This window comes from Lacerta agilis, chromosome 7 (genome assembly GCF_009819535.1).
Source record: "Lacerta agilis isolate rLacAgi1 chromosome 7, rLacAgi1.pri, whole genome shotgun sequence".
In the NCBI taxonomy this organism is placed as follows: domain Eukaryota; kingdom Metazoa; phylum Chordata; class Lepidosauria; order Squamata; family Lacertidae; genus Lacerta; species Lacerta agilis.
Window position 1 is genome coordinate 63,382,171 of NC_046318.1, and position 24,332 is coordinate 63,406,502.

Genomic DNA, 24,332 nt, shown 5'->3' on the forward strand with positions numbered 1-24,332 from the left:
CAGTAACTCCCTTTTAAAAGTTTTTAAAGAGCAATTTCAACATTTTGAAGAGAGGACAGATCAAACTTGATGAAAGTAAGCAAATGCTTTTCTTTCCAATATGAAATTCTTGCTTTGTGTGTATAGGTTTCTATTGCCATATTTTGTACATATGCATTATCTTTGTTTGTATATCCTTCTCCCCGCATTCACTTTGGAAAATTCCTGTGAATGCCCATGACCAAGAATTCACTTGGTACATGGCCTTAAGCAAGCTTTTCTCATCCTCCGCTCCACCCCTCCCTGTATGTAATACGAAGATAACAGCACCAGTCTACCTTAAATCGTACCAGTTTGCATTCTGTCTTGATTATTGAGGTAATGCACATAAACTGCTCTGAAGCCTCTAATGCATATACGGATGCTAAGTATGACTGTCACCTGCCAGTCAGAGGTTACACCCACTGCTTTTCTTCTAGAAAAGAAGGTGCCAGTACTGCGTACCTTTCAGTGCCCCCAGCACTGCCCACACCTCACATTTAAAGCACTCTCATGCCACTTTAAGAGCCATGGCTTCTCCCCAAAGCATCATGGGAACTGTAGTTTGTTAAGGGTGCTGATCTCAAAGACCTACAATTCCCAGCACCCTCACAAACTGTAGTTCCCAGGATTCTCCATGACAGTTAAAGTTGTGTGAGTGCTTTGAATGTATGATTTGGATGTAGCCAAAGTTGTCGCGACGTAGCTCTCTCTGTATATGGCACTCTGGTTTATATGCATTTCAGATTTATCGTGATGTTTGGAATGCACCCCAAGCGTTTAGAGAAAAAGAGATTATGCTATACAGTTCAAACCTAGATTCTTAAGATTCCACGCTTCTTGGAAGGGGATCATTGCTAATTCTGTGGCGTTCCTGTAGAATGGCACTTATTTCCTGGCCACTAGGCAAAAAAAAAGTAAAATAAAAGTAGCATTATAGCTTTGGGACTGTATATAACTTCTTCTGTCATCAATGAACAATAGTGTTTTTGCAGCACACTGATGGAACAAAAGCTAGATTTAGCAAGTGACATGCCCATAACACTTTGAAATTGGGTGGCCTACTTCACAAAGGATGGTCTTCTATTTGGAGGAATCCTCTGTTTGAAGGGCTGTCTGGTCCTTTAAAGATAAAGAACCATAGGAACAGATAACAGGTCCTTGAAATTGCCCATCTACAATTAGCACCTGGGCATTAGACTGTTCACAGTTGTCCCCCCATTATGGTGAGATGCATTGTATTTCTATTAAAATTATAGTAGTTGTTTCTAAATTTGCACCTCTACATATCAATCAGCATTTTATGCAAATGTGAGCCCTCTCTTTTGGTGATGTGTTTCCTCTTTTTCGGTGACATGTAAGAGTGGCCACCATACCTTGGAAGGCTTTAAGCTGCACAGCCATATGCTGGGATCCAGCTAAGGCTTATGTCATTGCCTAAGGACTGTGATCTACTAGATCAGGCATGTCCAACAGGTAGATCGTGATCTACCGGTAGATCACTGGACATTTGTGGTAGATCACCGGCTCCCCCCAAAGAAGCTAAAAAACTTTGGCTCCCCTAAAAAAGCTCAACATTTTTGCCCTGCACCCCTAAAATGACCTGAACCACCAAAAATAGGGCTTTCCTCCCTAAAAAAAAGCTCAGTGTCGCTTTCCTCTTCCCTAAAGAAGCTCAACAACTTTTACGTGAACCCCCCCCAAACAGGGCTTTCCCTCCTAAAAAAAAGCTCAACAAAAAGGGGGTAGTGTTGTTGTTTGTTTGTTGTGTGTTGCTTTTATTGTATGAATGTGATAATTTTCAATAAAGTTTATAAAATTTTAAAAAAAATTAAAAGGGGGGGGGGTAGATCACTGCCAGTTTTTAACTCTGTGAGTAGATCGCAGTCTCTTGGAAGTTGGCCACCCCTGTACTAGATGAATGGAACAGAGCTCACTTGCCAGGAGCACTCTTCAAGAAGCACACATGCACCCCAGTCTCCTTGTTGGAAATAATAACTGAGGAAACTTTCCTCATTGCCATAGAGGCATCAGCAACCCACTTTCACTCTGACCCGGCCAGACTGCATCCCTACCTTCCAAAGGATCTTAACCAATGGCTGCTGAAATGCCAGTTTGGAGGTGACAAATTTGGGTGCTTGTTCCATAGTAAACGGTGGTGTAAAAAAAAACACCAACCCACACACCTCCTTATGCTGTTAAGAGAGATAAGTTCTATGTCTCCTTAACCATGTCTAATTTATGGCTACTACAGTGCAGGGGAGCACAGAACGGCTAATTGCCTACCTTCCTTTTCGAAACCGAATATACCTGCTTGGGTGGTCAGAAAGGAAAGAATGAAAGAAAATGAAACACCTAAAGCCAGCCTTCAAATTAACCTCTCAAGGGGTCTGCAGATTTCAGCAGAGTATATTATTCTGTGGTGAAGTCACTTGATTTGGTAATAACTACTTGCCTCAGAATATTATTGCAAGGCTGATTTTAATGAATGTTTGTGTAGAACTTGGAGGAGATATGTGTGAAGTACTTAATTATATCTCAGTGATTGTTTAATAAGTGATGCCAGAAATATTGTGCATGGCCCAGAAAAGCAAAGGGGTGCTCATCATTTATTTTACCCAGTGCAATCTTCAAACTAACTTCACAATCTCTTTCCTTCTGCCCTTTTCTGGGTTACAGCCTTCCTGTCTGATCCGAAGGCACACACATGCAACTTGTCAATGTTATTTAGAGACATTCCCTATCAGTAGGTCCCCACAGTCAGCCTGACAGGTGACTTTCAGATTACCCTAAATTAAGAAAGAGAAAAAGAAATTGGAGATTTGTCAGTGGTGCAAGAAAGCAAAGCTGTCTCCAGAAGTAGGAACATGTTTTTTTTAAAAAACACAGAGGGCATTTTTGGTTTTGGCACCTTGGCTGTGAAATTCTCTCCCTAGAGATGCTCACTTGGTGCCTGCTTGGGGGTCATTTCAGTGCCAGGCAAATGCTTCTTTATATTGTCTTAAGGACTTTTAAGACATACCTCAACTTTACACCCTCCAGATGTTGGGCTACAACTTGCATCAGCCCCAACCAGCACAGGCACCAGATTGTGGGAGGCTGTTTTAAATATTATCACACACCACCCCAATCTCTGAGCAGTGCAAGATTCCAGGGGTTCCAGGCACTTACCCCAGATTTGGTTTCCTCGAAAGGAGAGACAGCAGAGACTGTGTTGTCTTTATGATATATGGTTTATTTACAAATATGTACAACCTGTCCCTGTGGTGCATCAACACCCCAAAGAGAGTCTTGCTTCTCCCACAACAACATTGGATTTCACCCAAAATCAGGCATGGCTCTGTCTCTCAGCTGCCCAGCCTGCAGCCTGCAGCCTCTATCATCAAAGCTCACATATACAACTCTGGCCTTTGTGTTTCTAACTAATAAGAGAGTTCAATGGGAGGAGCACCCATTTGTCCTCTGGCACCAAACCACTTCCTTTGTTACCCTAACAGCCCATACTTATACCATTACCGCACCGGGAAGCTAGCCTGGCTATTCCAAGAATTGAAACCATTCCAGAAATTGAATCCATGCTGGATCCAGGAATTGGAAGGGACTCAAGCATGTAGTCTACCCCTCCCAACTCACAACAATATTTTAAATTATTCTTCAGGTCTGCTCTTGTATTGTTTTACAGTTGAGTTTTGCATCATGAAATTTTATTGATGCTGCAAGGCTTTTACAGTACAAGCCTCCCAGAGAATGTTCTCTGTAAATCAGTGTGCAAGTAAATAATAAAGCAAGTTTCTCTTTTTGCAGCTCTTATGCCAGAACCTCACACTGCTGTTTAAACTCTGAGGCTTTTCAAAAACCCATTTTGCAAATTCAGTAATGCTGCTTAATAGGCTGATCTCTCATAACAGCTATGTCACGCTGGCTGAGCTCTTCTGCATTGCATCCATTGTGCTCTCTTACTCGTAACACCTTATTCAAAGCACCTCACATTGTAATCCACGCATAAACCCAATAAAATAGGTTGTTTATTATCCCTGTATGGCAGATGCAGGAAGGACGCTATGAAACACGGGTTGCCCAATGAGTTCACAGCTATGGGAAGCAGCCAGTCAGGACACAAGTTTAAAGGAGCAACGGGCAATTTGCCAGGACACTGTCTCCCCACAGGCAACCGAAATCATTAAGGGGTTGGAGCAACTCCATTGTGAGGAAAGGTCTGGCGAATAGTGGACATGATCAATGTGTATAAAATGATGCATTGTGTGAAGAGAGCTTTTCCCCCCTCCCTCTCTCTTAAAATATGAGCACTAGGGACATGCAATGAAGCTGAATGATTGAAGATTCAGAAGTTTCTCCTTCACACAGTGCATAGATAAACTATGGCATTCGCTCCTACAAGGAGGTAGCGATGGCCACCAATTTGGATGGTCTTCCTTGAAGACAGATGGATAAGATGCAGAGGGGATGAGAAAGGAGGGAGCACTTCAGTTAATCTCTCGTCCATGTTCCATCCAACAAGGCGCAATTCGTTGGAGCGGCAGTGCTGCATCTGAACCGAGCCTTAGCCGTTACAATGCCGTCATTCTCCACTCAAAATTTCTGGTTCACACACATTTCCTGTCTAACTGCATGGCAGGTAGCGCAGGAATTGAAACGGTTACCAAAACAATGTCCTCCTTAAAATTGGCATTTGCAAACCCAAGGTGCTCGCTTTATGTCTTTCAGGAGAACATCTCCAACTTTGACATGGTGATGGAGTCTGATGAGGGAACATTCATGCCCACTGGCCTGGCTTTCACAGGCAGTGATAAAGCTCGTGACATCATGAAGGAGATCATGAAGTTGCTGAAGCCCATCAATGTTACTGATGTCTTTGAAAACGGTGAAGGAACAGACATTAATTACTGGATACATGATGGAATACCAGGTGAGATTCCTGAATGAGTTGTGGAAATTGCTCAGTTGTTCCTACTGCTTTCCTCTCTTTTCCATTTGTCTTCCTTTGTGGCAGCCCCAGGGTTTGACAATGACTTTTCTTGAACAGCTCCGTACCAGAAATGAAACATGTATGCATATCCCAGAGCTAACCTACAGAAGCTTGGGTATAACGTGTGCTTGATCTTCTCTTTAGAAAAGTTATAGATGATGTGTGGGTAGTGTGCCTACAATCTTCTTTTAGGCTTTAGGCTTTATAATAATCTTTCCTAGAGCAGTGGACTAAAAATAGCAGAGCATTCCCTCTGCTTAAATGTAAGTGGGGGCAGACACACAAACCAAAAATAATGCATTGAAATACAGTCTGTGTTTCCTCCTTTCTTTGCATTAAATAGTTGGCTGGAGGGAGGGCGCACACTCCCCATTGGGCGCAATCCACTCCTATACTCGCAGTTATAATCATAAGCTTTATTTACAAACATACAACAGAGCATGAATGGAGGGAAGGAGGCATTCTTTCAGAAGAGGACCTCCTCCAGAGAGTCATGGGACAATCCCTGAATGCATCCCAATTTCAGCTAACTCCTTTTAGAAGTTCTCAGCATTCTCTTTCACTCAAACCACCAACCACTGTTTCTAACACCTATGCCCCCATCTACCCTCTCCCAGAAGCCCCTCTTCAGATGTTTAGCCTCATTGAATGAAGGGAGAGCAGGAACGAGCCATTGGCTCACCCGCTCTATCACATCCCCACCGTTGACCATCACCTTCCACATGTTGAGGAGATGAACTTCTGCAACAAGGAGTTTTTCCTACTCTTGGAGGTTTGCTGCTTGGTTTAGAATTTCAGAAGATCAGGGTTCTAAGTTGCACATGAGTCTCCATGAGTATAGAAGACTTCCCACTGCAAACATTCGGCCCTCCAAGTAATGGAAGGCAGAAGGGCCAGACACAGGGGTGAGCAGGACTAGCGTTCCCACTCTCCCTTATGAAAGTCTAATCACATGGAGGTTGCGAATGCCTGAACAGGGCTTGGGAGTCTCATTACAAAACAAAACCAGAGCTATCAGAAGTCCATCTCCCAAAAATCAGCTCCTGTTGATAAAGCACTATTTGACCATCCCACCCTCCGTATAGTTAAAGCCATGGTTTTCCCAGTAGTGAGGCATGGAAGTGAGAGCTGGACCATAAAGAAGGCTGATCACCGAAGAATTGATGCTTTTGAATTATGGTGCTGGAGGAGACTCTTGAGAGTCCCATGGATTGCAAGAAGATCAAAACTATACATTCTTAAGGAAATCAGGCCTGAGTGCTCACTGGAAGGACAGATCCTGAAGCGGAGGCTCCAATACTTGGCCACCTCATGAGAAGAGAAGACTCCCTGGAAAAGACCCTGATGTTGGGAAAGATGGAGGGCACAAGGAGAAGGGGATGACAGAGGACGAGATGGTTGGACAGTGTTCTCGAAGCTACCAACATGAGTCTGACCAAACTGCGGGAGGCAGTGGAGGATAGGGGTGCCTGGCATGCTCTGGTCCATGGGGTCACAAAGAGTCAGACACCACTAAATGACAACAACAACAACCCTCACCTACTCAGCGGTTTTACACAAACCTTATCTACTGCATTATAACTTTACCTATTACAAAAGGTTTCTCTATTACAATTATTTTGTCATTTTTCCTCTGCTGCTTTTATCTCGAATCCTGCCCACAATTTCATTTGACTGTAATTTTTTTTAGATAGTCCACGGAAGGCCTCTGTTCTCCATTTTAAAAATTCATCGTTTTGATCTCTTAATTTTGCTTTCAGCTTTGCCATTTACGCATAGTCCATTACTTTCAAAAGCCATTCCTCCTTTGTTGGAACCTTCTTTTCTTTCCATTTCTGTGCATATAATATTCTAGCCGCTGTTGTCACATACATAAATGACCATCCTGAACTATTTACCTGCAATCTGAAGACAAAAGATTACCAGCCACCAATTTTAGCAGCCTTTTTCCTTCTCCCACTAGCCCTGAAATCTTTCCGTGCGAGTCCAGCTGCGCCAAGCAGCATGGTTGGGCAACTGCCATGGTCCCTTCTTCTCCTGTTCAACTTTGCTGCTACTTTTGCCATACTTGTTCAGGGTATCACCACTGCCGTCTCCTCTCCATGCCCAGTGTGTGCAGGGAGGTCCCACTTGTCTGCTGGTCCACTGGTAGTGTAGATTTATAAGATGCAGCTTGGGAAGATGAAAGAAGAGCCACAGCCTCCCAACACAATGGGGAATCCCACAGGCAGGATAGGGGTGGGGGGCATGCCAAGGACACACATCAAACTTAGAGCCACCTCAGTTAGAGCCGCCTCTTCCCTCTCTAATGCTACAGTACGCAGTAAGTGTTGGAACAATGCATAGAGTAGCTGCTTTGTTTGTCTGGCAGACCCTCCTCAAAGGGCTCATGTTGCTTCAAATTGCACCATGCATATTCTGTCCAAGAGAAAAAGCTTTGAACATCTTGGCACAGTTCACATGCCGCTCAGCTGCGAACAGGCCAGGGGAATACTTATGGTATGTAATACCACGGCAGCTAATTGTACGTATTCTAACAGCTTGCACGGTTGCATCCAATTTAAGCATGCCGTGAAATGTCGACACTTCGTCATTTCCATTTAAATATATTCCTGAAAATTCACTCTGCTACTTCGATGAAAGTCCTTTTTTTTCTTTTCTTCCCTGTTCTTCTTTTTAATCTTATGGAATTGTCTTGTTATCAACAAGAGCTATTTTGGTCACAAATTCAATCACAGCAATTTAGTTCTCTCATAAATGACTAATTAGCTGTGTTAGGGTCATGCAACTTCTGCTCCCAGTTTTTAAATCTACCTCCTCCTCTTTTGGCACATGCAATTTGTCTTTCCCTCTTTTCACAGTTATCAAACCAAATATATATTTTAGCCATGCTTCTCTTTCACCTATTTTCCTAAGCCTTGGACACTATATTGCATCGTGCATTACTCGATATTTTGTGTGAATTGATATAGGATGGGTTATACAGGTTTCAAGAAATGCCTAGAGTGGCTGGGGTAACCTAGTCAGATGGGCAGCATATAAATAATAATTTATTATTATTATTCAAATAATAATATAGGTGCACAAATACAATCAATGTTTAAATTTGTGGGTTGTTGATTAAATTTCTGTGCTGCCCTTCATCTGAGGATCACAGGGTGGTTTACAATATAAAAACACAAAAATGCATAGCATAGTAACAAACAAAAACAATACCCCCTCACACAGATTAAAAAGTAATATTACATTTATAATCCATATTTCCTGCAAGGAGCTCAAGGTGGTATACATCATAGGTGTCAACTCTAGGGGGCTGGGGTCCCTTGCTTGTGGTGCAGTGAGGGGGCAGCAGTGGAGGGCGGATTAGGTCAAGCCTGCCCCCAATGTTTTGTTCAAGATGGCACCACTTGTATGCATGTTTCTACCCCTCCACATTTTATCCACAGCGCAACGCCCTGTGAGGGAGGTTAGGCTGACAGACTGTGACTGGCCCTAGTGAGCTACATGCCTAAGTGGGGATTTGGACCCCGGTCTCCCAGATCCTAGTCCAGCACTCTGACTACAACACCATTGTCATCCTTGCATCTTACTCATGGGCAGCATTTCAGTCCTCAAACCACTTAATCTGCGGTGTCTGACCTAACAATACACTAAAGATATATGCAGCAATTTTGCTCCGTAAACAAACATCTTCAGGCTAGATTGTTCAGCCACATTATGAATCAAGTGTCATTCTCCAGTGAAGAAAAGAAGTTGATATTTTGAACATGGGTGGGTCATCAGCAATATAGAAATGTAGAAATATTTTTTATTTTAAAAAAAACACCCCACACACATTCTTCGCAGGGTGCTTGAAGTTTCAAGACATCAGGTGCCCTGGGAACTGCATATCTCATAGTTCCTTGCTCCATGAATACTCACAACAGCATTAAAGGTGCACTGAGTCCTGGAATATGTAGCTTCCAGAGCAGTGGTATCCCTTGTTCAGTCGTTCAGTCGTGTCCGACTCTTCGTGACCCCATGGACCAGAGCACGCCAGGCACGCCTATCCTTCACTGCCTCCCGCAGTTTGGCCAAACTCATGTTAGTAGCTTCGAGAATACTGTCCAACCATCTCATCCTTTGTCGTCCCCTTCTCCTTGTGCCCTCCATCTTTCCCAACATCAGGGTCTTTTCCAGGGAGTCTTCTCTTCTCATGAGGTGGCCAAAGTACTGGAGCCTCAACTTCAGGATCTGTCCTTCTAGTGAGCACTCAGGGCCGATTTCCTTGAGAATGGATAGGTTTGATCTTCTTGCAGTCCATGGGACTCTCAAGAGTCTCCTCCAGCACCATAATTCAAAAGCATCAATTCTTCGGCGATCAGCCTTCTTTATGGTCCAGCTCTCACTTCCGTACATTACTACTGGGAAAACCATAGCTTTAACTATACGGACCTTTGTTGGCAAGGTGATGTCTTTGCTTTTTAAGATGCTGTCTAGGTTTGTCATTGCTTTTCTCCCAAGAAGCAGGCGTCTTCTAATTTCGTGACTGCTGTCACCATCTGCAGTGATCATAGAACCCAAGAAAGTGAAATTTCTCACTGCCTCCATTTCTTCCCCTTCTATTTGCCAGGAGGTGATGGGACCAGTGGCCATGATCTTAGTTTTTTTGATGTTGAGCTTCAAACCATATTTTGCGCTTTCCTCTTTCACCCTCATTAAAAGGTTCTTCAATTCCTCCTCACTTTCTGCCATCAAGGTTGTATCATCAGCATATCTGAGGTTGTTGATATTTTTTCCGGCAATCTTAATTCCGGTTTGGGATTCATCCAGCCCAGCCTTTCGCATGATGAATTCTGCATATAAGTTAAATAAGCAGGGAGACAATATACAGCCTTGTCGTACTCCTTTCCCAATTCCATATCCAGTTCTAACTGTAGCTTCTTGTCCCACATACAGATTTATGGTATATTTATGGTGGTATCCCTACTAAGTCCTAAAATGCCTTCGGAAACCATATCATCCTCAGAATTGGGGTGCTGCAGTTGCAATGTCCTGGGTACCAGGGATGAATGGAAGATTTGCAGAGAGGCCTCTTGGTCATTGCTGCTGTCCATGAGATAATGTTTCATTGGAAGTAAGAGGCTTTAGGACTTGAGAGTGGTTGGCATATTCATGGGCACAGAAGATGGATTCAGGCCATGTTGTACTCTTGGTGTACTCAGTGGGGGTTCAACAGGACCCCCAGATTGGTCAGAGGGGGGTTCTATTTTTAGATATTTTGGAGAAACAGCTTGGTATACCAAACCCAGCTCCAAATTGAACCCAGGCACATATGCCCATCAAGAGAATTCACTCAAACCTAAATAAGACTGCTCAACAGTAAACACACGGAGAACCATTTTCAGTGGACCAGATCTTTTTGGATTGCTGAAGACGACCTCATTATAAATCAAACACTCTTTCTGTAAAAGTATTTTAAAAAAAATTCTGTTCTCAATTTTAAGTGCTTTGTAATACGTGTATATGGGTGGTCTTTTCCTTTCCAGCAAATGCAAACCAAATGCCATTACATTAAATAAAATCATTTAAAACTGATGGCCTTTTGATTTGTGCAGAACATCAGCCCCATGAGACGTAGCTTCATTATAGGGAAATCTTCCTCAATCAATGTCCTTCGATTTGTTTTTTATTTCTGAACTTTGGTTGGGTCTGGGGGGAAAGTTATTACTTTCCCCGTGGACCCAACCAAAGTTTAGAAAAAGATAGAACTCCATATATTGCTTGCTCGGTGTTCTTGGTGGGAAAAGCATGCTGGGACCCCATCTAGACAAATAGTCTGATATTTACAGCAAGCAAACAAGGCATTAGATGTGAGAAAAGGAAGCCCGTTCCCTTTAGTATGATCAAAAGAGTCCTGAAGCAAGGTGTAACTTGATGAACCAAGAAGATTACAGGCTATTGACTACAACTTCCAGATCTTGGTCAGATAGGTAATGACTCAAAATGCTGCAGGGAAGCTAGTAATGTTAAAGGTGAGCAGTTCACTGTGATATGAACAAGGCTATTAATGTTGAACATCTCCTCCTTCCACAAGGAAACTTCTCCAGCAGAAAGGCACAATAACCTTGTGACCTTTGATTCATCCAATAGGCCTTTCTGCTGAGACCACAGTCTAGTGCTGTTGAAATGGTTACATCCCTCCTCAGAGGAAAGAAGAGATAAAGCAGCTGTTAAGCATAATTTCCTGTCTCTTAAGTGACAGGTACTGCTAACAGATAAAAGGGAATTAGGGTTCTATGGGAGGAATTACTATGACTTCTCACAGTGATGTTTATTTACACTTGCATTTTTATCCCATCCTTCCTCCAAGGGGAACCTTTGGCCTCCTAGGTATTGCTGAACTACAGCTCCCATCAGCCATAGCAAGCTGATTGGGCTATCCCATAGCATCCTATTGGACAAGGGTTCAGCAGCATTTGGAAGGCCACAGATTCTCGCAGCTGAGGTAAGAGTTGCGTCCTAACCTTGAGTACTACTGTATGTTTGCCAATGGTGGTCTTTCCAATAGGGAAGGGATGTCTAACTTGTGGGTAACATCTGGCCGCAAGAAGTGCTCCATCAGCCTCAAAGCTTTATATGGGAGATAAACGACTCTGCCTGCTCTTTAGCTACCTTCTCTAAAGAGCAGGCACAGGGATCTTTTATATCCAGTCCTAGTGCTGAGATCAGGGATAAAGTCCCCTGCCTTCTCTTTGAGAGTAGCTATCTCATCCCATCACTACAATGCAAAAGGCTGGAAATGCTGGTTGCTTCTGTGTGTGTGTGTGTGTGTGAGAGAGAGAGAGAGAGAGAGAGAGAGAGAATGCTGCATGCCTGGTGAGTGTGTGTAGTGTTGGTGTACTCCTCTGTTGTGACAAGGGGGGCTTTTGCTCTCCATCTCTGGGTTCCAGAGCCCATCCTTCAGTAGTGTAATGGAACTTTGCAACCTGTTTCAGAAGCTCAGCCAGCAGGCAGGTTCTTTTCCAGAGAAGGCGGTGTTCCGGTTTAGGAAAACACTATTTTGTCAACTCTTGGAAGACATGAATCGGACCTCTCTCTCAATCAATCAATCAATCATTTATTAGGTTTGTGAGGCCCATGCCTTTACACGAAACACCATACAACACCATAAAAGGGTAAACAATAAAATTGTTAAAATAGGTTAAAATAGGTTTAAAATTTTAAAAGCCTGTGCCGCGCTGTCGCAGCAAAGGGGACAAAACAAGACCAAACAAAAAACAAAGAAGCAAAAAAATGAAACCCAACACCCCCCCCCCATACAGGAAAGAAGATTCAACAGGTTAGGAGAGCGATGGGAGGGCCTTCACTGCCTCATCCAGGAACCCCACCCTGGTTTTCATAGCCCTCGCCATGAAAACCGCTACCACGTGGGTAATCCGTGGGTCAGCGTCCACCAGCAGAAACTTTACTTGGTCCTCAGAGTTGACTATTGACTTGGGAATAGTTTGTAAGATCGCATCCCTGAAGGCCGAGTAGATGGGACAGTACAACAAGTAATGTGTGAGGTCCTCTTTGGTTCTCATGTGGCAAGGACATAAACGGTGCTCTACTGGGATTTTTGCATATCTGCCTGACAGATAGGCCGTAGGGATAGTTTGAAAACAGGCCATGGTGAAAGCTCTCCGAAGTGTGGGATCGGTGATATTCGCCAAGTAATTGGCACAGGTTTTGACTGTTTTCAGTCGGGGAAACCAGTGGGAGGACCCTGGGTTCTGTATTTTTGTGATGTCTAACAGGGCGTCTCTCTCCAGGATCCATTCCCGAACTTTGTCCGGGCTCCACAGTTTGAGTGTATTAAACTCCGGTAGGGTGTATCTAACCAGGATATCAGATAAGTTTTGACGCCAAGTGGTGTTCTTTTGAAGAGATACAAAGGCTTGTTTGGCCAGTAAGTTGTTCGAGGTGTTTGCAAGGTTGATGTAAAAACGTAAGAATCTCAAGTGGGCCCTGGCAGACACAGAAGGTAATCCTACCTCCACTCTCAAGTAAGCTGCCGGAGTTCCTTGAGGAAGGCCTAGGATCCTCTTGAGATAGTAATTTTGCAAAATTTCAAGCCGATCCAACAGCCTCTGGTTCCACCCCCAGAGTTCTACCCCATATAACATCTGGGGAATAGCTTTCCCAACAAAAGCTCTTAGTGCCAGGATCACCAATTGTCCTCCCCGGGTATGGAAGAAGCTAAGCAGGACACCAATTGTTCTTCGTGTTAGGAGGGTTACAGCCTTAAAGTGGGCTAGCCAACTAGATGTAGCCTGGAATGTAACACCCAGATATTTTAAAAAAGGGCACTGTTCAATTACATGTTCGTCTAAAGACCATCTAAAAGTGTGGCGAGCTCTAGTGAACACCACAATTTTTGTTTTGTCGTAGTTTATCTTTAGTGAGTTATGAGAACAGTAGGCTGCAATCCCCTCCAACATGCTGCGTAAGCCTCTTCGGGTGAGTGCCATTATAGCCATGTCATCAGCATATAACAATATATTTAGATGTTTGCCTTCGAGGGCTGGAGCCGATGACTTGTACTTTGCCATGTGCTGGACAATGTCGTTTATATAAAAGTTAAAAAGAAATGGGGCTAGCAGGCATCCTTGTTTGACCCCTTTCTCCAATGGAAGAGGGTCAGTAAGATTTCCCGATGGCCCAGTTCTAATTTTAACTGTGGTATCTGTGTGTAGCTCTCTGAGAATTTTTAAAAGTCGTCTATCAATATCTGTTTCATGTAATTTTTTCCATAGACTATCTCTACAGATTGAGTCAAAGGCGGATGTCAAGTCTACAAAAGCCACAAAGAGTCTGCTCTTATGCGCTTTTGAATATTTAGCTATCAGGGTCTGTAGTACCATGCAATGACCTATCGTATTGTGTCCCTTTCTAAATCCTGCCTGTTCCTGGTTGAACAGGTTAGAGTGGTCCGCCCAGTCCACCAACTTATTTAGTAGGTAGCGGGTATAAAGTTTGTATGCGATGTCCAGGAGACTTACAGGGCGATAGTTTGCTGGATCTTGGATATCTCCCTTCTTGTAGATAGGGGCTACCAAACTTAGTTTCCACTTTGCTGGAATTTTACATGTGTTGTTTGTTGCCGTAAAAAGTTTGGCCAGAAAGATGGCCCACCATTGGTCGTTTGATTTGAACACCTCAGGAGGGATCATGTCCTCACCAGGACCTCTCTCTCTCTTTTCTCACAGGCTTGACCTCAGAATAAAGCTCCCCGTACAATGGTGTGTGATCATTGGACTAGGGGTTCTAGGCTAGTCTCCTACATGTTCCTTGTAAATTAGAGGGAAGCTTCTGACCAGCTTAGGGAAGGGAGGCATGATGGTCACACGAAACGTCAGCACACCCCCCCCCACACACAATTGCCCTTGCAAGCTTGAGCCTCTGGCCCTAATTGTTCTACCCAAAAAAAATTCACCGCACACCACTGCCACAGAAGCCTTTAGGCTTCCAGAACTCTCCCTGGCATTCAGGGCTCATCTCTTGGTGCACACCTGTTCCACCAGCAGCTGCCTTTGAAGGCATGCACTGACTTTACATTACCTTAGTACAAAGAGACCTGCTCCCTTTTCTGAGTGATTCAGCCCCTGTGCAACGTGGCATTGCACCTCTTCACTCTTATTTGGGGGTGTAAATGGGGACAGTGCCCTCTGGATTTTAATCCCAGGGGGCAGAGTGCAGTGAATGTCAGAAAAAAGAACCCTTGAGTCTATAATGCTGTGCTTAAACACAATGCCCCAGCAATATGCTGAAGTTTCATCATTCACAGAAGGCTCAACATGCCCTTTGCAAGTACTTGACGAGCAGCAACTGAAGTCCAAGGCCAGTTTATTTAAACTAGGACATCAAATAGTTGTTTAAAAACATGAATGTTCCACATTCAAGTTCTTGCCCATGATTGAGGGTAAAATGTTCCAGGGCAAATAATCAAAGCCTGGCTCAGCCATGACATTTTAAGTTCTTTTTCTATAAAATCACTATAGATAAAATACAACCTTTCTCCTTCGCTTTTATAGAACTAAATTATTATTATTTTAAAAACCCCAGAAAGATCCATACAATGGCAAGGCATGCCAACATGTCTGTGTTGCTGGTGTTCTCTATTTTTTAAAAAAAGGTCAGCTTGAACTTCAGGTCAGCATTTTAGTGACACAGCGCTTTTAAGAATGAAAAAAAAAATAGCAGGCAAGTTTTGAAAAGTTCCCCTAAATAGCACTCATTTCCCCATGACACTAATCATCACAATGGGTTTGCTAGCTAGGGGTTCAAAATGTTCTGGCATGTGTGCCTCTTAAAATGTAAAGTCAAGTGTCTGATGAAAGGGGTTGCATGAGCAGCTGGATTTTCTGGGGGGGGGGCAAACAGGTCATTGGGAAAGGCCGAGATAATTCTTATTTATTATAGCAGCTTTCTAAATCAGGCCAAAATCAAGTGAGCTGCTCACAACCACTTAGTTATGGGGTGCTGAGCAGCATTTGAACCAGGGCCCCATCTGAGTTGGACTGACCCTAATTTTGTCTGCATCTTACGCCAGGTATTGCTAGTATGACTAGCAACCATGCCTAAGTTTTTAAAATATAAATAAATACCAAGCATTGGGGTGGGGTGGGGGCAATTTTAATCAGGACTGCAGAAAACGAGGAGGAGAAGTTTAACCCTTCTCTCCCCAGCCACACTAGAAAACCTCCATGCACAACACTTAGCCTTAAAAGCTTAGTCTTTGGTGCCAATGTGATTTCCTCCCTAATTGCCTTGTGGTGATGGGGTTTGTGAGTGCAACCAAAATTATGATGGTGAAGACAGGGCCAGTCACTGTGACCCCCACTTTTCGCCCATATGATTGTTAATTGCAGGAGGGGGGAGCGCCTAGGGGGGCTTTAGATTTACTTCAATTAGGCCTGACTGTGACATTCATATAACTATAAGTAAACAATTAACAATACAGGGGTTCTCAACTTCTTTTGTTAGATGGCGACATGATCCAGAAGTATTCACGATGCTTATGTTTCCTTTGAAAGACAAAAACTATTTACCTAGAAAACCTCACCTTAATAGGAAGGTTCTAATTTTAAGAATCAGATTTCCACATTGCATTTCACAGCTATTAATTTGGTTTTGGGTTTCTAACTTGGAAAGAAAGCTACATTTTTTCTAGTATCTTGAAAGTGAAGGATTTTGCGGTGAGGTGATGTCTGTTCCAGCAGACTGCAGGTCTGTATCGTTCTCCAAAGCAGCTTCCTCAAGAATTTGTGTATGTATGTGTAATGAGCCTATGTTAACCTCGGAGATTATAAATTCAACCTTTCATCTAGTACAGCTGTCCAATATAGTTTTCTGCAGTGCTGATAGAACCTCGCCTCCCGTTCCCTAAACAAACTCAGTCACATGGGTTACGGGAAGAGCAGTTTTATTTCCAGACACTGTTTACTGAAAAAACTTCGTCATTTTTTGGACTTTGTTGTCTTACGGGCAAAATAAACTAGCCTGTACCAAACGGTTTTGTAAAAGTTTAAACAAGAATCTTGTGTGACTTATGGCCATCCTTTGAAAAAATGCGTTATAATTCCAATAGCAGCAACATAAATAGCACTGAACGAATCAATCATTACCATTTATGAATGGAAATGCTCACAACCGCATAGGTTTTGAAATTATTCTGCAAGGAATTAGTTTTGAAAGTAGAAAGCATGCAACTTTGGACCATCGTTATAGTCTAAGGAGTCTAGCTGAGGTCTAATGCAGTGTTTTTCAACCTTTTTTGGGCAAAGGCACACTTGTTTCATGAAAAAAATCACGAGGCACACCACCATTAGAAAATGTTAAAAAATTTAACTCTGTGCCTATATTGACTATATATAAAGTAATTCTCTTGAATAGGAAACAAATAAACACAATTTTTCCCACGGCACACCAGGCAACATCTCGCGGCACACTAGTGTGCCACGGAACAGTGGTTGAAAAACACTGGTCTAATGAACAATAAATCTGCAATCTTCACATTTCCATATCAGTTTGCATTTACTTTAGTAAAAAGTTAATTGGCACTTTATCATGAATTTTTTTCTGTTGTACCCAATTTTGTATGCTATTTCGCCTAATATATACATTTTTGCAAAATGTATTTTCCCTAACATTTATATCTTCTCCACTATAATGCATTTTTATGCACCATGCAACGTACCTTTCTGTATGCATTTTTGTACACAGTACTTGGGTGGAAAAAAATGTATCACCTCATTCAGAGAAGGGTGAATTTCAAAGGATGGCTGTGTTTTGGTTCACGTATTGTTTCATAAAGTGTTAAGCTGCTTAGGTGTCATGGACTGGTTGGATGCAGAGGAATGGTGGGAGGAACCAGCTGGGGAATACCCAAAGGAAGGAGGTTCAGAGCCAGGGGACTGGCGCTGGGATGATAGTGACTGGTCAGAGGGAGAAGACTGGGAGGAGGAGGTGTTGAAAGCTGAACAGGGCTTGGTGAGAAGGGAGAGTCTGTGGCAGAGAGAAGTCCAGAGTCATAAGTGGAAGCCAGAGAGTGGGATAAATGGGATGAGGGAGGACAAGAGGCAGAGATGAGTCCAGCTGGTGAAGAGGCACGGGTGTCCTCCTCCTCCTGCTGCTGCTGCTGCGACAAGCTCACCCCTGGTCTCCCAGAATGCAAAGATGCATGAAGTGGGAGGAGCAAAGGCAGGCAAGCAGACGCAGTCTCAGATTGCTTGAGAAAACCCCAGGAGAGGAGGGTACTTAGGCAGCTGTGGGAAGGCAGGGACTTTCAGTCTCCGCAAATGCCTCTTACAGGCCCATTCCCCCCTCCTCTGCTCAGGTGAGCAATCAATTAAAGAGACCACACAGCTGAATGGGATCAAAGTAGGCCACAACTTTATTGAGTACAGATGAAGTGGTTTGGCATAGGCATTGGGTAAGCGTTTATTTCCGGGCTGCCTACTGGAAATGACATCAGGGTCCATCCGGCAGTGGGGATTCCTATGACATACATGAAATAGGGGGATCGCCGCAGGAATTGCTGCTTCTAGGAGCACTGAGGCCCAAGCCCCCCGCCTGGACAAATGGACAGAAGCAACTCCATCACAGATCCCTTTAATGATATACCCTGTTTCTGGAGGGGAAAGCGGGGGGTACAACCCCACCCCCCAACCAAGGCTAAGGTTACCCAAAGCCTAAACCGCCAAAGTTGTGACAATTGCTATGAGGTAGGCAAAACCTCCAGGTCATAGCCAATTCACCTGTTAGGCAAATTCCTACCCAGCCACAAAAATAGAGTGAGCACTGCAGCCATAGCAAGGTCAATTCAATGAGTAAATGCCCTAATACTGGAGTGGGTGGGTTGATCCGATGAAGAAGAGCTGGGTGTTGGAGGCTGGGCGGGCTGTTTTAAATCCCCTGGGAGTTGACCGGAGGGTAGCTTGACTGTTCCCTCAGACCAGACCAGACCTCTGCGCCAGCCTACCATTGGCCAAATCGGCAGGCTGATGCGGAGCAGAATTTCAACCCGGAAGCATGAGTCTAAGCTCGCGCTCTGACAAGGAGACCTCAAAACACAACCCCGCACTATTGGCAGGGGGAGGCGTTGGCCGTCCTGCAAAGCTGCCGCACCCCTAAAAGGAGGCAAGCAGACATGTGAGCAAGACCTATCCCAAACGAGTTGCTGTGCTCATTAAGCCTGGCGCCCCTGTGCAGATCCTGTGGCTGTTTTGTTTTTTTCTTTAAAAAAAGATTAAACTTCACCTACTCCCTGTGATTTACTGCTGTCTTGCTCCTGACAGTAGTTTCATCTGTAAAGGTGAACTGCTTCTAATTAATCTCCCATCCCAGGTGAAAAGACGGACTAGCAGAATTCTGCCTGTGTTACTCCACAGTGTTTACAGCCAGCACATTTGGTTAGCAGAAGCTAAATAGGTAAATACCTGTTTGAGTGAACTGTACTATGAATATGTAGGGTTGTCATATGTCTGGAATGCTGAAGTTGGCAGCAGCGTCTGGGTGGAAATCAGGAAAGTGTCCGGGAAAATCCGAACGTATGGTAGCCTGTGTTGGCAGTGCCGTTTCCGCCGTTTCCCCATAAAAATAGCTCAAAACAGCTTTTCTTTTGAGATTTGGGCAGGGTGGGGGGAGCTCAACAACCTTTCTGTCCAGATTTTCACTGTTTGCAATATGGCAACCCTAGAATAAGTGTGCCTCTTTGAAGTCATACCAACCACTGCCTTTTAGTGCTTATTTATATAATTAGCCTTGTCTGAGCAGCTGACAAGTTTGTGCTGCGCTGCCCATCGGCTACTCGTTTTAGAAACAGCAATTCAGTAAACACAGCAATCCCACCACTTTCCACCTCAGCCCATTCTCTTCATATCCCCCTAAAAGTGTAACATAAGCACCTTCTGTTAGACCAAGGAGCAGACGCTAAATATACGGCTTCATTCTTTTATATTTGAAAGGAACTGTTTACACGTGAAGGAACTTCCTTCAAATTCATTAGGCAAGTAAATCCCATAAGCAATCTTTCTTTCTTTTTTAATGACCTACCCAATCTAGTTTATGAATTGGCCAGTTAAATTCTGAATGATTGAAAGCTTTACATGGACTTAGAAAATCATCGGAAAGCCAAGATCTCCTACAAAGTGCATATTGAGTGTAGAAGCTGCCTGTGTACTGTGGCGAATATGCCTGGAAAGGACTGGAGCCTTCCTGGAAAGGCTTAGCCTTGTTGGATTGCTGTCATTAGCTGCCAACTGAGGGCTACTCTACACATCATGCTATCCCAAACAGATTCAACAAGCACCTTCTCCACAGTGCTACCGCTGTAGCATGCGGCACTGTGCATAACAGTCTTCAGAACCACAAGTAAGGTGTTTTTTTTAATTGTTTCTTTGCAGCAACATCCAACGCTCGCAGGAGTCACAACAGATTTTGGCCTTTCTCAACTGAGCTGAGGCTGGGGGTGGGGGGCTACATCAGCAAGTGTAGCTCTCATCCCTTTTGAGCCAGAGATACACCAGCGTAACTCTTTTCCCCAGCTCAGCTGGCATAATTTAGGCTAGCATATATTTCCCAAAAGAGGTGTTCCAGGGGAGTGTTCTTTCTTCTTCTTTGGCAATCCGAGTAAGATTGTCTTCCATGAACATGTCTTAACAGCGAGTCCGTTAAGTGACTGTGGCGGCCAATTCTGGATGCACACGTCCTTCCACAGTGGGGACATAGGTTTCCGGGCAGGAGTTGATCATGGTGAGGGTTTGCCAAGCGTGCCTTCCTCTTAGCACGTTTCTCCCTTTCGTCCTGAATTCGAGCATCTTCAAAGTCCACAACACCTTTGGTAAAGGCTGTTCTCCAATTGGGGCGCTTGTAAGCCAGTGTTTCCCAGTTGTCGGTGTTTATACTACATTTTTTAAGATTTGCCTTGAGAGAGTCTTTAAACCTCTTTTGTTGTCCACCAGCATTACACTTTCCGTTTTTAAGATCGGGATAGAGTAGTTGCTTTGGAAGACGATAATCACGCATCCGTACAACATGACCAGTCCAGGGGAGTTGTGGTGGTGTGACAGCGATGGGACAGAAAAAGGAGAGACTTACACCTGTTGCAAACTATGTTCAGCTCAGTCATATGACCTCAGGCCCACACTTCCCTGCCAGCTTGGCTGGCAATAGCTCATCCCAGAGGCTCCTCAGCAGAGTTTGGAATAAGAGTAATGAACACTGGTGAAGGTTATGCTATGGCTAGGATGGCTCTGTTTTACTACATTTCATTCTGCTTTTTATACAGCTAGTGCCTCCCCAAATGGCTTACAACAATCACTAAATGACACATTCCTTGTCATCAGACTAAAAATAGGGGTAAGGGGGTAGAGGGGGAAAGTGGCCTTTCCAAAACAAATGCATGAAAAATCTGCCTGCACATTGTATGCATTTAGGACACATTTTGTGTGCCCTCTTCCCAGAAATAACAACGGCATCAAAAACAACAGCAGCAGCGACGTATTACCCACCCTATTTCCTAAGGCGCCAGGGTGGATTACAACAATTAAAACAAAATGTGAACATTAAAACACAATATTAAGCAATGTTGAAAACAACTGAAAACAACTTAACATTACAGAAATAAGTTGAATATACATCTTAAGTGTTGAAAGCCTCCGTAAAGAGCTTTTGCAGTGCATTCCACCCCCCCCAAATTGCATTATGTAATATAAGCTATGTCTGTGTTTGTGCACAATTTGGGGACTGAAACTGCACTGCAACATCCTGAGGAATGTGTATTCTAGTTGTTAGCTGCTTTCCAATCCTCTGCAAAAAGCAGGCTGAACAAGTTCCACCTCCATCCCTAGCTTCACAGCTGAGTGAGGATTTGAACCCAGGTCTTCCTGATTCCATGTACAGAACTAAATCACTTCACACCATATTATTCTGAGCCCTGCAGCACAGATTGCCAAGCCAAAGATACCTAGATACAGTGTTAGGAACCTAGCTGTTTTCGTTCTGTTTTGTTTTTTACAAGTGACAGGTATGTGTATTTTCTTTAGCGCTCCACCAGCTTCTATAGGCCATCCAGTCTCCCATAAAATTATCTTGTCCTAGCGGAAAACAAGGATGAAAGGAGTGTGCTTTTGACCAGCTAGGAGCTATTAAGTTGAAGCACCATGCCAAGAGAACAATTTTAATTGCTTGGCACTTGGAGAACCAACCACAAATGTTAAATCCATTACTCTTTAAAGAAAAAAACAACAACTATTGGCTGCATTACAAGAGAGAGTGTTAACCTGTAACACTATCTTTTGTGAGCACTTAATTTAATGCTATTAGGCTTTGAAAAAAATTGAAATTGCTCCTTAAAGAGAGTCTTGTCAGTTCTCCCCGTGCAGAACTGAGAAAATATAGCACTTCCTTTCTGCCCATTCAGTGAAAATTGCATCACGCTCTCATTGATTCCCTCTTTTACTTCTCTTCCCTGGTGTTTTAACACTGCAGCCCCCACTGCCCCACAACTGCCACCAAGAACTATTTGTCTGCCTTGTTATCCTCTCTCTCTCTCTCTCTCTCTCTCACCCTCTCTCATTTCTCGGCCCACATATCCTGATATATCCCTGCCTCTGCCTGTGACCATTACTCTTTCAGCTCCTCCTCAGCTATCTGAAGTAAGGCTGAGGGAAAACCTCTTTCTCTGGCACTCTGTCTCTGTTATGACCATGATGGCTGCCATTTCAAGTAGAGCTAGCCTGCCCTCAGCAACCCAGCAGCATTCCTTTTTCAATTGGGGGACAATGCCCTATGGCAGGGGTGGCCAACTTCCAAGAGACAGCAATCTACTCACAGAGTTAAAAACTGGCAGTGATCTACCCCCTTTTGGGGGGTTCAGGTCAAAGTTGATGAGCTTTTTTAGGAAGGAGGAAGGCCCATTTTGGCGAGGTTCAGGTTGAAGTTGTTGAGCTTTTCATAGGGAGGAGAAGACCACGTTTTTTAGGGATAAATGTTGAGCTTTTCTGGGGGGAGCCAAACTTGTTGAGCTTCTTGGGGGGGGGGCAGTGATCTACCACAGACATCCAGTGATCTACCAGTAGATCACAATCTACCTGTTGGACATGCCTGCCCAATGGGAACTTTTTTTCTCTGAAGAAGTCAGTTAAAAATAATTTAAAACTGATATTTTGTGCTAGGGTGGCACAGTGCTTTAATCCACTTTAGTTGTGCAGGCCTAAATTTCCAGCAGGTGCTTGACAGCCTGGAGACAACCATGGTTAACATCTTCTTATGACTTTTTACCATGGTCAGTGTACTGGATTTCACTTGCTCATCTTACCACTTGAGTACATAAGTGTGTCTGCACATGCATTGGGGTCCTGATTTCAGCATCTTGCTATTCTCAAAAAATGATGTCCAACTGTACTTTTAATCACCGGGGTGGGGACAACTTTGCCTTTTGGAAATACAAACTTCAGCGTGTGGTGAGACCAGGTGGGAAAATGAAATTTGCAAATGATTGACTTTATTGTTTTGTTGCTCTTAAGCTGTGAAACCATTGGTGACCTCATTTAACTCAAGTCTGAATTCATTCAAGTAGAATTATGTAAAAGATGGTGGAGAGAATGCATTGACAGGCATGCATAAATTTCTACACTCAGCATTGGAGGCTTTTGCTATAAAATACTGAGGAAACAAACAAGTCCCCAAAGGAAACAACACCAAACAGATCCAAGGAGGTTCTGTATCTTCCCAGTTCTCACAAGAAAGCACCAATAAATTAGATTCTGAAGTGTTTTCATGTAGTGCTGCTGTCTTCAAACACTGCAGTGCCTGTGACAAACGCCTTTATTAATTACTTCATGGATGTGGGGACATTTCTGTACTGGTTGGTCCAGTCTTCTGAAAGGGAGCCTAGCTTTTTATTCTGCTAAACAGAACTTTTATTCCTTTGTATTACAGAACATAAAAATTGCCTTGGGATATATATATATGTGGAAGGAGAGTCACAACTTAATAATACATTTCTGAAAATATGGATTCACTGCTTTATCCCCCACCCCCCACCACGACCACCACAAAAAAGAAAGAAAATGTTTTATAATACAGAAATAACTTTAAGATATTGTTGGGTAACTCTTGGAACGGAACCCTGATTGTGAAAGGAAAGGAACATCTAATTTAGATATTAAGAGGAAAATTTTCATGCACTCCAGCCCCTCATAAAACTCATCAGCATGTTAGTACAAATTTTTCCTAAGATACACATGTTCCTAAGCAGTTTTGCCTAGTATAATGCATTTTATATGTTATTATTGCTAATGTATGCCTTTATAGCGGATGCGGGTGGCGCTGTGGGTTAAACCACAGAGCCTAGGGCTTGCTGATCAGAAGGTCGGTGGTTCGAATCCCCATGATGGGGTGAGCTCCCGTTGCTCGGTCCCAGCTCCTGCCCACCTAGCAGTTTGAAAGCACGTCAAAAGTGCAAGTAGATAAATAGGTACCGCTCCGGTGGGAAGGTAAACAGCGTTTCCATGCGCTGCTCTGGTTCGCCAGAAGCGGCTTTGTCATGCTTGCCACATGACCCGGAAGCTGTACGCCGGCTCCCTCGGCCAGTAACGCAAGATGAGCGCCGCAACCCCAGACTCGGACACGACTGGACCTAATGGTCAGAGGTCCCTTTACCTTATGCATTTATATGCACATTTTACCCTAGTATATGCATTTTGGTGTTCATTAATTGGCTGGAGATGCACATTGCAAAATTCAGAGAAGTGTGAATTTTGAAGGCAGGCTGTGTTTTGGTTTGGGTACTGTTTCAGAA

The 24,332-nt window shown here is 43.6% G+C and overlaps 1 protein-coding gene across 1 annotated transcript in view; it reads left to right on the forward strand.

Annotated features, from left to right (window-relative positions):
* Nucleotides 1–24,332, forward strand: part of CPQ (carboxypeptidase Q) — a 130,139-nt gene that overhangs the window by 95,089 nt on the left and 10,718 nt on the right. Inside the window, exon 6 of the mRNA XM_033155621.1 lies at nt 4,744–4,945. Within this exon, the coding sequence (XP_033011512.1) occupies nt 4,744–4,945 (202 nt within the window). The remainder of the gene's footprint in view (nt 1–4,743; nt 4,946–24,332) is intronic.